Raw genomic sequence first — 14,910 nt, forward strand, 5'->3', positions numbered from 1 at the left:
CATAGCAGGAGAGAAGTTCTTCTTAGAAACAAACCAAACTTTGCTGTAAGTATTTCCAAAAAACTTCTTGAAAGGGTTTTCTAGAATCATCATTAATCACCCCACGTTTACATGAATTTCAAGAGTCAAATGTCTTGAAAATAGCAGTAAAATACTATCATCAATATACCCTTGAGGGGAAAAAAACCCTGCAAATTTCTTCCTAGCAATGGTGGTTTCCCAAAATCTGTTTTTGCCGAGAAAAACTACATCCTGGATAGTAAGGTAATACTTGTCCACTGAAATAACAAACCCATTTCAGTGTCCTTCCCCAGCTCTGCACTTCTCAAGCAAACAGATCAGGCCAAAACATCCGAGATGGGCAGCACGTTTTGATGTGAAACACTGAAGAGCAGAGAGCAGCTGAAGAAGCAACGGAGAGATTATTGAGTGATAATTCACCGACAATGGGGAAATGCAGCAAAGGCGGTGGAACCGGGCAGCAAAGCCATCGCAAAGGATGACGCGTGATCACCGAATATCTACCTGCTAACATCTGTGTGGGCAGGGGTCTACACACACAGCTGTAGAAGAGGAGCCGTTTCTGACACGCCTTCTCTTCTAGCACAGCATTGTCTACAAAAAGTTGGTGCATTGTACCTCGTTTCCTGTTCTTGACCCAGAAGGCCCATTTTCACGGGACAGATCTGCACAACTGAACCATCAAGCTGGTGCAGGAGAAACCAGCCTGGGCCACGCTGCCGTGTCTGGCCAGCACACGGCTCGAGAGAGCAGCTCAACCCCGCCTGCCCAAAGCCAGCATCTCCCTCCCAGGGTTTTCAGGGCACCGAGAGCAGGCTGTGAGCCCTCCCCACACAGGTGTACAAACCCGACAGACAGACAGACGTGGTGGTCCTTTGGCGCATGCTAAATCACACGCCACGGTGCACTGCCCTCACATAGTCTCCATCACCTGCCAGGGAGGAAGGAGACCAGCAGTGATAGAAAGCCCAACCCTGCTGAGACCCACCAGAGGTATCATGTCCAGCACAGAGTGTGCTCAACCTCCTCTCCAAAACCCACCAAACTCCTCCGCTCCCCCCAGGTCTGCACCAGAGCCCTCTCTACCATCACATACAATCTCTGCAACCGGAGCACACCAAAACCTGCCTTCTAGCTACTGATGTTGCCTAACACATTAAAAACTGAAACCATGAGATCTTCCTCCTTGAAGAAAAAACACCCAAAAGAACAGAAATTACTTTATTCAACAAGACAGCTAGCACTTGTGAGATATGAAGATCAACTCTTACCCAGAAAGGGTAATTCAAGACCTTCCCCTTCAGATAAAAAAGTTATCGGTACTGTGAAAACTTACTGTACGGACAATGTAATGAATTTTAAATTGCACTTGATTATTATAGTCTTTCAATCTTTGTCTTCAGTTTTGCCTACAGGGAAACATCTTTATCAAAGGGTTGTGAATATCTTTCCCAAAAGACCCACACGAAAAATATTTCAAGCAGGTTAAAGACCTTTTGAACTTTTCATTTGCCTTTGAGAAAAAAAGTATTAATGCACACAAGCATAACGTTCCTTGTAACTTTTTTTAATGAGCCAATGAATTGCTGGGTTTTGCTTATCCTTCCAGCCCACGAGCTACCACAAGCGCCCAACAGCCCTGTAAGAGCTCTTCGGCATTAGGAGTCCTCCTTCGGGTGAGGACCAAAGCACCCCAACACAGACACCGACCTGGCTGCCTCTTCTTTTTTGCCTGGAATAGCCAAAAGACGCAATTATCACACAAACGGATTTCCACTGCAATGTGCTGACCTGCCTCTACCCAGGTGAGCGCACACCAAGCCTACGGACCCACACAGCACCGGGTTTCTATTAAAGCTTTCCAACCACCAAACCTCCTGTTTCAGTGCTGTTTCCCATGCCAACCTGCGGCAGCTCAGCGTGGGAAAAGGACACCAGAACTCAACACTAATAGGAAAAAAAATCACACCAAGTATTGAGCAGCCTCCTAAGGGATCTGAAGTGTTTTCCACGTATGTTTCAAATAAAAAATATTTTGAAGGGTTTCAACTTAAATGTGTATCCTATGGAAGTCATTAAAATTAAACACCATTTCAATTAAATAGAAGTTAAATACTTTGATCCCAGAGTTAATAAAAGTTAGTAATGCCAAGGTCCTCACTGATAGAAGGATGTGTACCATTCTCACTTCTTTTTAAAGCAATATGCAAGCTTCTTATTTTTAGTCATAAACCAACTGATCACTTAACACCATGACTAGTTGTCAAGGCCAGGTTGGACGGGGTTTGGGCAACCTGGCCTAGTGGAAGGTGTCCCAGCCCATGGCAAGGGGGTTGGAACTAGATGGGCTTTAAGGTCCCTCCCAACCCAAACCATTCAGTGATTTGATGATTCTACAACTGCCTGTATCCCTGTTTTTTGGGGGGTTTCCCTGCTGCCCACCCTGGCCTCAGGCACAGCACTGCTCTTCAGGCACCCACACTCCTGCCCAGCCCCTCTGTTACCAATTTTGCCACAACCAAGCACTGCACAGTCCCAGCGGCTATTTAAAAAAAAAGTAAATTAAAAGTCCATCATTTGTGATTACAAAGCCGTTTCAGAAATATTCACTGAATCTCAGCTGATGCTGCCCAAAGCCTGGGATGGAGGGTTTGTGGGATAACGCAGCCAGAGCCTGCTGCCTCCTCCGGTGCGGCCGCCAGCGCGGGACCCGCACGTGGCGTAGGGCTGCGAAGCGTCAGCGCCTTTTGGCAAGGGATGCGCTTGTCAGAGCGTAAATTCCTGGATCAACGAGTGCTGCCAGGCAGGTCGAGAGGAGGGAGAGATAATGAAGAGCTGGCGTGGCAGCTCCGTGGCACCTGCATCCCCCCCACGCACTGGCCCGGGGAGACAGAGCCCATAACCCCGCCTGGCGAGGCCACCGTCCCGGCACTGCGGTCAGCTCAGCTCAAAGGCAACAGCCGTCATAAGATACTTCACACGTGAAATACTTAACACCAAAGATGTAGGAAAAGACAGCTCCAAAAGAAAGAAAAAAAAAAAAGAAATGTGAATTATTGTTTATTATCCCTTATTCCCTTTCCCTTCATCCACAGAGTCTGCAAACTAAAGTCTTTTAGATGACAGTTCTTTATTAGACTGTTATCAGAATTAAAACTGACAACAATTGTCTTTTGTCAGAGAGGAGGAAAAAAAAGAAGCTAGTTGAAATAGGCTAAAAACAACTGTCATTGTTGGATCCTCCCTCCTTGAAGACATAAAAGGAGGACTACCATAACAAAAGCTGTGCTGAGATGGGTGGTTTCCGCCCCACCAGCTCCCACCACCCGCTCCGGACCAGCACTGGTGGTGTCAGAGAAGCTGTCTTGGCCAGCTAATCCACTAAAACACAAGGTGAAAAAAACCAAACAAACAAAACCCCACAACATGACAAAACCTGACAATTTACAGAAGAAAATGAGCCTTTTCTTCTTGTTTTCCCTGGTCCTCCCCAACAGAGGGGCAGGGACCCAGGCAGAGCCACTGTGCCCACAGCCAGGAAGGGAAACCCCCACGGATGGGGTACAGCAGGACACCAAAAGAAAAATATTTTCTCAAAAGTATTTCAGCCATTAGTCAGAAATGCAGTATTTCTGAAACCCCTATATGTTGGATCATTTGCAGAGCTGATAAAAATGATAACATATATAAAAAAATGATAGCTAGGATTAAAAGGCTACTGATTATAAAAGCGTTAAATTTGAAGGCATGAGTATTTTAATAATATCAATATTTATACTACATACAGATACATATAAATATACTGGCTTCAGTACATCCAAGGAGATGCTGCTTGGATTTGGGTTTTCCTCTCGAGGGGGCTACCACCGGCTCCCTCTGAGCAGGCGAGTAGGGGCACACACTCCCTGAACTTAAAGGGTGAATTCTCAACCTTCTCAATAAATTGTCCCTCAGGGTGGTAGAAGATCAATTGCAAGATGCCAAGCGGAAAGAGGTATTAAAAAAAGGGGGAGGTCCAAGTTTAGTGGCTCAGGGGCAAACTTCCTATCTGTAGACATTTTGTCAGTATTAGGATTTGATTTTTTTTATTATTAGGTAATTCCCCATAAATGGATAGCAGCTAGGAAGATAAGTTACTTTTATCATTGTTTTATTCATCAATAGGATCAGAAGGCTGTTTACTACAAGCCCTTGGGATCAAGCATGAGCTCTTCTCCTGGCTTGCTCCACTCAGCTCTCTACCATTTAAAAGCTATTTTCTGGTGCCACAAAGTCAACAGGAACGATACTCTTCAGCAGGCTGAGATGCCATTCCAGCTGGGTACTTCCCATAGAATAAATGTGTCTCTAAAAAAGGTACACACAAACTACCAATAAAAATAAGTTTACTTTTCAGAAACAAGGAAAATTTATTTTTTCTGCATCCATTCCAGGAGGGTTCTGTGGTGCCCTCCTGCCAGTTTGCCAGGCTGGGCAGTGCTGGTGGTGGGAAGCTGGTGAGCCCCTGGCAGAGATCAATGACCAGAGACTTGGCTCCAACAGAAAAACCTCATGTAGACTCTTACAAAAGGAGGAGGAAATTGAGAAATTGTGTTATTTAAAATGAGTCCACCCCTATGTAACACCACAATGTTTGAGTATCTAACGCAGGATATCGCTGATGCCAGGTATTTGGGAAGGCCCACTTGACCACCGCTGACACTCCAAATCAGGACAAAATTATCACTTTCTCCCTCAGCAACGTGTATCCTTGAAAGGACAGGCTTGAGCTTTGACGATGGAGACATGGTTGGTTCTTGGTTAATCCCCTCCTGTCATCCTAGAAGGGTTCAAGGCCAGGTTGGACGGGGCTTTGAGAAACCTGGGCTAGTGGTCCCTGCCCATGGCAGGGAGGTTGGGACTAGATGGACTTTAAGGTCCCTCCCAACCCGAACCATTCTAGGATTTCTTACACAATTCAAACTTCACTGAACAGCAATTTATAAACGCCCCAGCAACATCCCCCCCACCATGCAACATCCCCCTGCCACATGTCAGGGCTTGGCACCAGACATAATTTTAATGGGAGCTTCCAATGCCTCTCGCAAGGAACTTTGACTTTTTATCAAGCAGAAATCCTTGGAAGACCTATAGCACAGACATTTACAGCACCAGTACTGATACTGGCAGAAGGCAGATGACCAAGAACCTGCTGGCCCCGCTACCTAAATCGCACAGGGTCTGAAATGTCAGCTGCTGAGCAACTGAAGCAGCATTTATCCGTCAATAAAATGAAGCAATGGATTGACTTAAACAGCATATTTATCCCAATGCAAAGGAAAACGTATTGATATCCCTATCTTCCGCAGCCCAAAGGGAGGGAAAAAAGCTTATTGTCTTTTCCATTTGTAAACTCCAGCTATTGCACAAGTCTGCCAGTAACAGCACCGCTAACAGCTCACTTTTTTGCTCATATGCAATAAATAAAAATACCTGGCTCCTCACAAACAAGAACAGCCTCTGCAAATCACTGAAAGATCTGGATTTCTTTATAATGAGGTCTTGCGGCCAGGCACGACAATATTATGAAAGGGTCAGAACTATAAGCCTTTCCCAGAAACACATTACATGTAGTTTTATTTCTGTAAGTGGAAAAAGAAAAAAAAAAAATCTTAACCAGGCTGAAGTTTGCACTTGATTTGGGTAGATAACAGAAAACGCACCAAAAAAAAAAAAAAAAGCAAGCACAAACTTAATAAGCAAAACAAAAACTTTGTAAGCCTGTGATTAAAGTCAAGTACTCCCAGAGACTTAATAAAGCGTTCGCCTCTGCAGTGCCTGAACGCTCCACAAATAAAGAGGGTTTTCATGGCATTTCAGGGATATTCAGGTTCCTGCAGTGCTATTCTTGTTTAACAAACAGGGAGCTTTAGCACATTCACATTAAATGTAAGAGAATCCAATCTGAGAGCCCCAAAACCTGGCTACTTATATATACACACACATGTGCTTCAAATATAAAACTTGTGCTTAGGAAATACAGAAGGTCAGAGGTTCTGTGTCATGTATTTCACAACTGTTAAAAAGCATAAGAAAGTGGAACTCAAATTTAACACAAAGCAGCCATATTTCTTTATAGATTTGTAATGTCTAAAATTTAAACTGAAAGTACCTAGAAAACTGTATTTGTACATATATGTGCATATGCATATAGGTTCTAATACTGATATCAAAAATATTGGCTCACTTCTTTAAAGGTTAGTGGGATTAAAAGAAAGAAAAGGTCATTTTAATCTACATAGGATCGGTAATGCTAAAGCAATTTGGTGAAAGAATATACAGGAACTCCTCATTCTGGCATTTCTGATTTCAACACCAATGGATGAAAGAACAAGAAGATTGCTACTGAGCAAAGACACACTGTGGAAACGTAGAGGCAGCAATGAAGCTTTGACTTGGCAGAAAATATTTGCTCTTGAAAAATCATTCAAAAAAAAAAAAAAGCAAGCAAATAAAATATCTGATTTAAGAAGACTATTTTCCTTCAAGGAAACCAAGATTGAAAAACACCAGAAGTCTTCATTCCAAGTAGATTGACTCCATTAGAAATGAAAAAACACTCTGAGCTTTAAAGACTGTTAAAAGGCTTTTACCTCCTCAGTGTCTCCTCCCAGTGCTCACGGCTCCCAGAAGGCTCCCTGAAGGAGACCCCCGAGGACAGAAGGGGTTTGAGACAATGCTGCCTTCCGCATTCACCTTCACAGCTATTACTGAAGACTCCATGAAGACATCCATGATCTTGAGCGTCTTCACTTGAGTAAGAAAATGCAGTTTATGTTGAAATGTGCATTTAAAAAAAAAAATCCATTTGAGGACTGTCAAACTTTTTAAAATAGAAGCAGGTGTTCAGATGTTGGATTTTCCTTTGCTGTTCAAACGTTAGATTTCCCTTTGCTCCAAGTAGAATTGCAGAAGGCAGCAGCCGGGCTCCGTGCACCCAACAACCCAGCTGAAGCTGCTCTACTACACCCACTCCATTTCCAAGGTTATTCAAGCCTCCAAATTGCTTCTGAGCAACTGCCCACAACTTTAACCCCTAGAAACTCTTGAGGGTATTTATTCAGTAAGCCGTTGGCAAGATTTACAGGAGCAACCTTGGTTTCTATGCACTTGCCACACTGGTTGTGGCCAGGACCCAGTCCAGGTGTGGAGAACAGTCAGTGTGAGGTTAATGGTTGGACTAGATGATCTTCAAGGTCTCTTCCAACCAAGATAGTTCTGTGATTCTGTGGATGGGAAGCCCTTACTGCAGGCTGAGAGCCTCCCTACAGAATTCTGTACGTAGACTCTGCTCAAAGCATGATACCCTGAAACAAGCTGCAGAGTATTATGGTCCTCAGAAAGGAGCCCAGGAACAACCACATTACTGGTTCTACTGCAGCGCCCACACCCCGTACGGTTTCGCATCACACTGGGGCTTCCTAAAGAGCCCGCGTGACATGGGACTATGCACACGGTTACGGGAGACACCAACTCGCTGACCTCGTGCTCCCTCCAGCAAGCAGAAGGCAAACACGGATGTCAAAAGCCACCATCTCAACAAAAATCATGGAACTTCTGCCCTCGATGGGGATGCTTCCTTCGCTCCCCTTACCGTCCAGCCTTTGCCGGAGGTGCAGGCGTGGGCTCACCTCAGTGCGCTCCCACCAGCAGCTTGTGCAGCCCTTCTGGGGAACTTCAAGAAGTGAAGAGATGGCAACACACTTCCATCTGTATCTCCTGCTCCCTCCCTCACAGGAGGCTGGATGAAAGGCTGCTTCTCCCAGGCTTCCCAGGAAAACCTTCTGGAACATACCAGTAAGAAAACGGCCCTTTGCAGGGAACCACTGTTGGCGATGCTCTCAAGGGCCAGGAATGTCAAACGGCAAGAACGCACCTTCAAGCATTTAAAATAGCATCAAGAATAGTAAAAAGCACAGAACATCGTGTCCTGGAGGGCTTTCACCTAAGGGGTCTCACCAAGGGGTCCTGCCGGTGCTCCCTCACCCCACGGTCCGCGGCCACTGACTGCGCGGGGATGTGCGGAACACACAGATGCCACACGGGCACGTGGAACTCGGGACCAAACCAGCCCTGACTCCATCCACGCGGCAGAGAGCACAGCGCAGGAGACAGAAATATTAATCCTTTCTCTGCAAAAATATCTAGGTGCTGCCTTGCCATGCCTTCCTCGCAAAAAATGCAGTATCCAGTAGACATAAAACAAGCTATCATTCCTAGGTGGGAAAATAAAATGTCACTACTCACTTTAGATACACAAAATGGTAAGTACATAAATTCATGTTTTGCAATATGCGCAAGAATAATAGCCGCTTCCTTTTCTTACAGAAAATAACACCTAGTAGCTGGAGCTCGCAGCTGTTAAATTATGTGCATTACCATTCTCCAGACTCCAATGCCTCATTCCTTTATCTTTGTAACATTGCTGATACATTGAGAAAACAATTATATCATTACTGATAACTGTGGAAGGCAAACCTGCCGTAAGACGGGCTTTCAGAACGAATCCAGCCACGCAGCCTACAAAAAGCTTATTAACTTCTCAGTTTAAACACTTAACTAAGCAATTTGCTCTCAGTATTTTTATTACTCTTCATATTAAGTGTAAAGATTATATAGGAAGTACTTCAAGTACGACCGTAACACTTCCCAGAGCATCTTGGGCCGAGGCTGCTGGGCCCCACCGGCGGCAGCCTGCAGCGATGCCGTCACCGTGCGCACTGCTCCGCACGAGCGCGGGAGCTCACACACGGCCGGGGATGTTCCTGGATCAGCACGGACCACATCCATCAGAAATAAGGTTTTGAGAGGGATGGGGAGATTTAGAAAGATGGCTGGGGGGCGTCAGGAGCTCAGGGGGGTTCTGACGGAGTGGCAGCCAACGCCGAGCACGCTGCCGGAGAAGAGCTGGATCCACCTGAATATCTCCTCTGAAAACAGGCTTGTGCCTGTGCACATTGTCCAGGGGGAAGAAAATCATCTTCTTTCTGTGCTACTTACAAACACAGACGTGGCATCAGGCTGGGAGGGCCCCTGTTCTGCCAGGTGCCCTTCCCTAACCCGCTGACCAGGTACGCTCTGGCTTTACGCCCGAAATACCGTATGCGATAAAACATGGTGGTTTAATATACTGTAATATTTTAAACATACATAAACAAACGGCAGGCTGTGGCTCCCCTGCACAGAACACCCCCCTCACCATCGCACCTGTCCCCGGGGCACCCCGGGAGGGCCACATCAACGTCCCCGTCACATGGATGGTCTCACAGTGCTCCAGTTGAACATCGGGCCGTTCTGGCAGAAGGTTTGCAAAAACATCAAAATATGGAACTGACGCAAGTGGTTCAACATGTTTCAATACGGAACAATATTCGCTGCTAATTAATCAGCCTGGCAAACGAACCCAAACAGTACGGATCTCTTCCAGCACACTCTCACCGTCTGCATTACTGGCAAAACACGGGAAAACCTCCCGTGTGCTACACGGTTGCAAAACCAGAAGTACTTTACAGGGCAAAGACCAAGGGGCGAGGGGCTCTGCTGCCCACCGAACAGGCATTACCTTCCGTCTAAGACGGAAAGAAACAATTGACAGCAGGCCATTAAGAATAGCCTAATTCTGAATTTAAGAATATATGCTAGGAGTTTAAGCGGTAGCATTTTACTACTTAACCTTTTCTATGAAACAACTGCTATTTTAAGTTACTACTGTAGCACCAAAACAGAGAGGTTCAGCTTTCCTGCGACACGTTTTCTGTTCTTTTCCAAGTATAAAGCTTAGCTTTTCTGTTCAGAGCTGTGACATACCTGAGGTATGCAGAGCCATGGAATTTATGTCACAAATATCGCTGTGCCTGAGCCTTAATGAGACGATGGATCAATTGCCCTTCTCTACCGATAGCTGTCTACACAGACCACACCAAATTCTTAAAATTAGCAGCCCGTAGGAGAATTATACATCAACTATGTTGGCAACTTATTGTTTGAAAATAAACCAAGCATGTTGGGGGCGGCTGGCCCCTTCATTCCAGAAGTCAACAACCACTTATGGAATAATTTGTTACAATCTTCTACAATTACACGTGGCCTTTTCTTTCTTTAAGAGTAATTTAGAGGATGAAACGCACTTTGCCATCAAGGTTCAGATCAAGGAAGAGATTTCCAGCTGAATGGAATGAAACCCTTACTTTAGAGAATGCCTTATGCATCTCTGGGAGATGCATTTAAAAAAAATTTTTTAAAAAAAGGTGAAGTACTTAATTATTTATGTCCTACTGACCTGGTATCAGCTGAGGTGCCAACACCACTGTGGGAAGAGGCCTGGAGGCAGCAGCTGGCCTGGCTATTGCCATAGCTACTTGATTTGTCATTAACAGAGGCTTCTCATTTCCCTGGAAGAGTCTTGACTCCTCAGGATGTATCCACGCCGAATCCAGAGCAAATGCATTATTCAAATATATCTGTCCGATATAAATAAAAGAATGATAAGGTTTGAGATGCAAAATTCAGAAATCAAAATGAGAATAAAGTACCTTTAACTCACTGTTACAATACAGGTAGTATCTCAAGTTGGGGACAAACTTACAAAAATAGATTGATTTCTGCTCCATTAGCGCTGCAGGCTGAGTTTAGCTGACCATTTAAAAATTAACTGGCTTTTAAGATGACTAATCAGCTGATGCAGCATCGCAAAAAGAAAAGAATAGCTGAAGGCAGTTGTGCCCCAGACCCAGCTACTCCGGAGCAAGCCCGCCTGCAATTCAGAGCCCTCGGTCGCGCTCCGAATGGGAGAGATGGGCATGAGGGAGGGAAACGGGACAAAGTCACAAAGCCACATTTTAATTATTCAGCAAGGTAAGCATGCAGCCGGAGGCAACGGGATGGGGGCACGGGACCGCGAGTGACACCCTGGCATCCCTTTGGGGGAAAGACAGCAGAAGGTCCAAGAAGAAAGGGAAAACGGAAAACTCCCACTATCACACCCTGTAGTAAAATTAAAACTTTCTACTCAGCATAATAAAGATTAATATTAAAGACATTTTAGTCATCTTAAAACTTCAGAAAAGTGCAGACATGTAAGTGCTGGAGTAGCCTCCCCCATTAACTGTCCCTCCCAACACTCCTCCTCCTCCGCGGGGTTTTGCCTGACAAGCTGCTGACCTTTCGCACGCCTTCACAACTCACAAAGCCCAGAACATTTGTCAGCTTATACACTTTACACACTTGAGCCTTAAAAATACTTCGACATACCAAGATCAGACTTACTTTGCAGCTGGGTAGCCTTTTATCGATCCAGTTTTTCCCAGCATGAGGCGGAACCGTAGATGCGTACACAGGTGGGAAAACGGGAACAAACTCCACGCTCGAGGAAGGTGAAAATCCTATGACCGGAGAATGAGCTCCAAATATCCACTTAGGGGGGAAAAAAAACAGGAAGAAAAGTTAACAGAAGGATTTTACCCCGAGTAAACTGATGCTTTTCATGATTTCCTAACTACATAAAAGATGAGCACAGAAAATTTCAAACGCGTCTCTTCAGCCCGACAACCATTTGTGTTTCTTTAGGCATTATACAGCGAGTGACACAGGGCACTGACACTACAAACTGCTTTAGAAAGCCACAACTCAGTAGCCTGGCAGTAAAAACAGCACTGGGCTAATGGCTGCTAGGCGCCAGGGAAGCTCGGCTTTCCTCCGCTCAAACGGAATTCACATACAAAACAAAAACATCACTAGAGAGTGTTTTTAAAATTTGTCACGAGGCAAACAAGAACCAAAGCAAATGCCGGAAACGTATTTTCTCTTAACTTAAACTCGTTTGGCAAATAGGTTCCCACATTAAAACCACCTCTGCAGTTTATTTAAGTGGTCTCACACTGGGGAATAATTGATGTTACTGTTTCATTAGACCCAGCACTACCTATTTTCTCCCTCCCACTCTCTCTGCTCCCAAACCACAGGAGACGCTCGTGCTCGAAAAGGCTGGAAATCTTCACATGAAATCGAGTGGATACTACTGCGCCCGCATCCCTCTTTTATTTTTACTTCTTTCTTGTAAAAAAAAAAAATATAAAGACGAGGCAAAACTATGAGTGCAGCTTCCGATGTCTCGGCTGTTAACGGGACAAACGCTCCAGCTGAAAACCTTTTGCTATTTCAAGCAGCCTTGCGACAGCAATTAATAATTGAAATATTCATCACTGACGAGACAGATTGGTTCAACTGACACGACTCAAAACTTTCGTCTTTATGCATATTAAAAAAAAAAAAAAAAGGCTCAGCCACCACCAAAGCGCTTGCCGCTGGAGACGCCTGGATGAGCAGCGCTGGAGCGTTTCTGCTCCCCGACTGCAGCGAACGTGCCCTGCGGCCGCCGGTCACCGGCCGGCGGGGATCAACCGGGCTGGGGGCACCGGCTGTGTCCCCCCGGGACACCGCGCCCCCCCATCCCCTGGGGTAGCCCCCCACCAGCCCCACCGACCACGCTGCAACGGCGGCTGCTCGGTGCGGCCCCGGGGATGGGGCGGGGGGAGGGAGGGAGCGGAATCGAGCACCGGCGCCCAGGCGGGACCCACGGGGACGGGACCCACGGGGACTGGGTCCCCACGGGGACGGGACCCACGGGGACGATGGGGCAGAGCCCACGGGGATGGGACTGAGCCCCCGGAGCACAGCCCACGGGGTGGGACCCACGGGGATGATGGGGCAGAGCCCACAGGGCAGGACTCATAGGGTGGGACCCACGGAGCAGAGCCCACGGGGTGGGACCCACGGGCCAGAGCCCACGGGGACAGAGCTGAGCCCACCGCGTGGGACCCACGGAGCGCAGCCCACGGGGGGAGGACTCACGGAGCAGAACCGACGGTACCACCAGCGCCTGGGGCCCGGTCCCAGTCCCCCCCCCACGCCCCGGGGCCAGCGCTCCCACCCGTGGGGCTGGCGAGGGGAAGCCCCTGGGCCCGGGCCGCCCTTACCTGCCGGTGGAGGAAGGCGGCGGCGGCGGGGGGGGGGTCGGCGGTGGCGAGCAGCGGCAGGAGCGGGTCGCAGGGGCCGCGCCAGCCCGGGCCGGCCCGCAGCAAGGCGGGGGGGGGCGGCGGGAGCAGCAGCGGCGGCGGCGGCGGAGGAGGAGGAGGAGGAAGGGGGGGAGGCGGCGGGGGAGCCCCGGCGGCCGTGCCCACCCTGAGGAGCCCCGCGGCAGCCGGGACCACCCAAGCCCAGGGGGGGTCGGCGGTGGCGGGCGGCCAAAGGAGGGGGGGCGGCCGCTTGGCTGCGGGAGGCGGCAGCATCCTACATGGCCCGGCGGAGCCCGCCCGGCCGCCCCTCGCTCCGCACCGGCGCCGAGTGAAACTCCGGTTAGCGGCGGGGCTCCGCCCGGCGAGGGGGGGGGGAGGCGGGGGCAGCGCTGGGGCCGCCCCGCGGAGGGGCGGGAATGGGGGGGGGGGGCACCCTGCAGGGTCAGCCTGGTGTGGTCCTCGTGGAGGAGGGGGAGAGGGCTTCAGCATCTTCAGCATGGAGGTTTTTTAGAGTGTTTGGGGTCTGGAGTCTTCCTCGGCGGCGGGGGGGGGGGGGGCGTCCCCGCTGCTTTGGGATGAAGCTGCTGCCAGAGAAGGGCATCGTGTGGTGCCCAGCGGGGGGAAAAGAGGGGGTTCAGCATCCTCAGCATTAAGGTTTTTTAGAGTGTTTGGGGTCTGGGGTTTTCCGCGGCGGGGGGGGGCGGGCATCCCCGCTGCTTTGGGGTGAATCCCGGCAGCCCGGTGGAGGCTCGGATGGAGGGAGAGGTGCCGTGGGATGAGGCGTTGAGGAGGTGCCTGGGCTGAGCACAGCACCTCTGCCAACCTCCCCCAGCCACGCGTGGGGAAATGTTCCCCGGGGGTCTGGCAGCGGGTTCCAACACCCCCCGGCCGCCCCCTCGAACGAGGCCTTTCTCCCATCATCAGCAGAAATCCCACGACTCCTGAGCCCGCTCCCGTTGTTGCTGCTGCCAGGGAAGGGTGTCATGGGGTGCCCGACATCTGCTCTGCGGGTGCTGCTGCCGAGGGGGTGGGCAGAGCCCCCCTGCCCGGGACACCCCACACACCCCCCCCCCCGGGCCGGGGAAGAAACCGTTGGTAGCTCCTCATTAAAAATTAAGCTTTAGACACTTGGTCAGCAGCAAGCTCTAGCAGTTGGGCTTGAGTCATCGTACTTGGTGTGATGATTCGAGGGAAAACAAGCGCCACTCCTCTGCAAAGGCCCGGGAGCAGCTCCCGGCTCCAGCCCCGCTCAGGCAGTCCTGGGATGAGCTGTCCTTCAGAGAGAGCAACTTGTTCACCTGCAACCTGCGGGCTTGTTTCTCCTGCCTCCTCCTCCTCCTCCTCCTCCCTGTCCTCCGTGGCTGAGGGGAGAGAGCTGAGCAAGCCTCTTCGCCAATTCTAGCTGCTGACGGTGTCACAGCTTCCAGCCTCTCTGGCAAAAAATTAGAGGAATGAATAACAGTAAAATGGGCTGCACCCGGGTTCACAGAACATACGAATGCTTCAACTTTACGGCTTAAAATCACTGCTTGGGTTCCTCTGCCAAAGCACCAGCGCTGCTCCGGCTCTCCATCACGGCGGCATGGCAAGAGCTGCACAGTGAGAAAAGGCAAATATCCGCCTGCACCGGCCCAGAGTTTGTAAATCACCCCGGTCCCGGGGTGTCAGGGCGCAACAGAAAACCTACTTCATCAGGATTATGCAGCTGTACGTAGGCAAACCTGGGGCCTCTTAAAACTGCACAGAAGAAAGTCAAAGGTCTTGCAAATTAATCTCTTCTCCTCAGCCTCTCTAATTCTATTTGGTGCGCGCAGGAATTGGATCTCCCCTGGCAGTG

The 14,910-nt window shown here is 48.9% G+C and overlaps 1 protein-coding gene across 2 annotated transcripts in view; it reads right to left on the reverse strand.

The window, feature by feature from the left end:
* Nucleotides 1–13,370, reverse strand: part of TCERG1L (transcription elongation regulator 1 like) — a 97,227-nt gene extending 83,857 nt beyond the window's left edge. For both annotated transcript variants that reach the window (XM_074875564.1, XM_074875563.1), the window contains exons 1-3: nt 13,035–13,370; nt 11,326–11,472; nt 10,340–10,520 (exon numbers count right to left, since the gene is read on the reverse strand). In XM_074875564.1, the coding sequence (XP_074731665.1) occupies nt 10,340–10,520; nt 11,326–11,472; nt 13,035–13,346 (640 nt within the window). In that variant the 5' untranslated portion in view covers nt 13,347–13,370. The remainder of the gene's footprint in view (nt 1–10,339; nt 10,521–11,325; nt 11,473–13,034) is intronic.
* Nucleotides 13,371–14,910: the final 1,540 nt, after the last annotated feature.

Source organism: Strix uralensis, chromosome 7, assembly GCF_047716275.1.
Source record: "Strix uralensis isolate ZFMK-TIS-50842 chromosome 7, bStrUra1, whole genome shotgun sequence".
NCBI lineage: Eukaryota > Metazoa > Chordata > Aves > Strigiformes > Strigidae > Strix > Strix uralensis.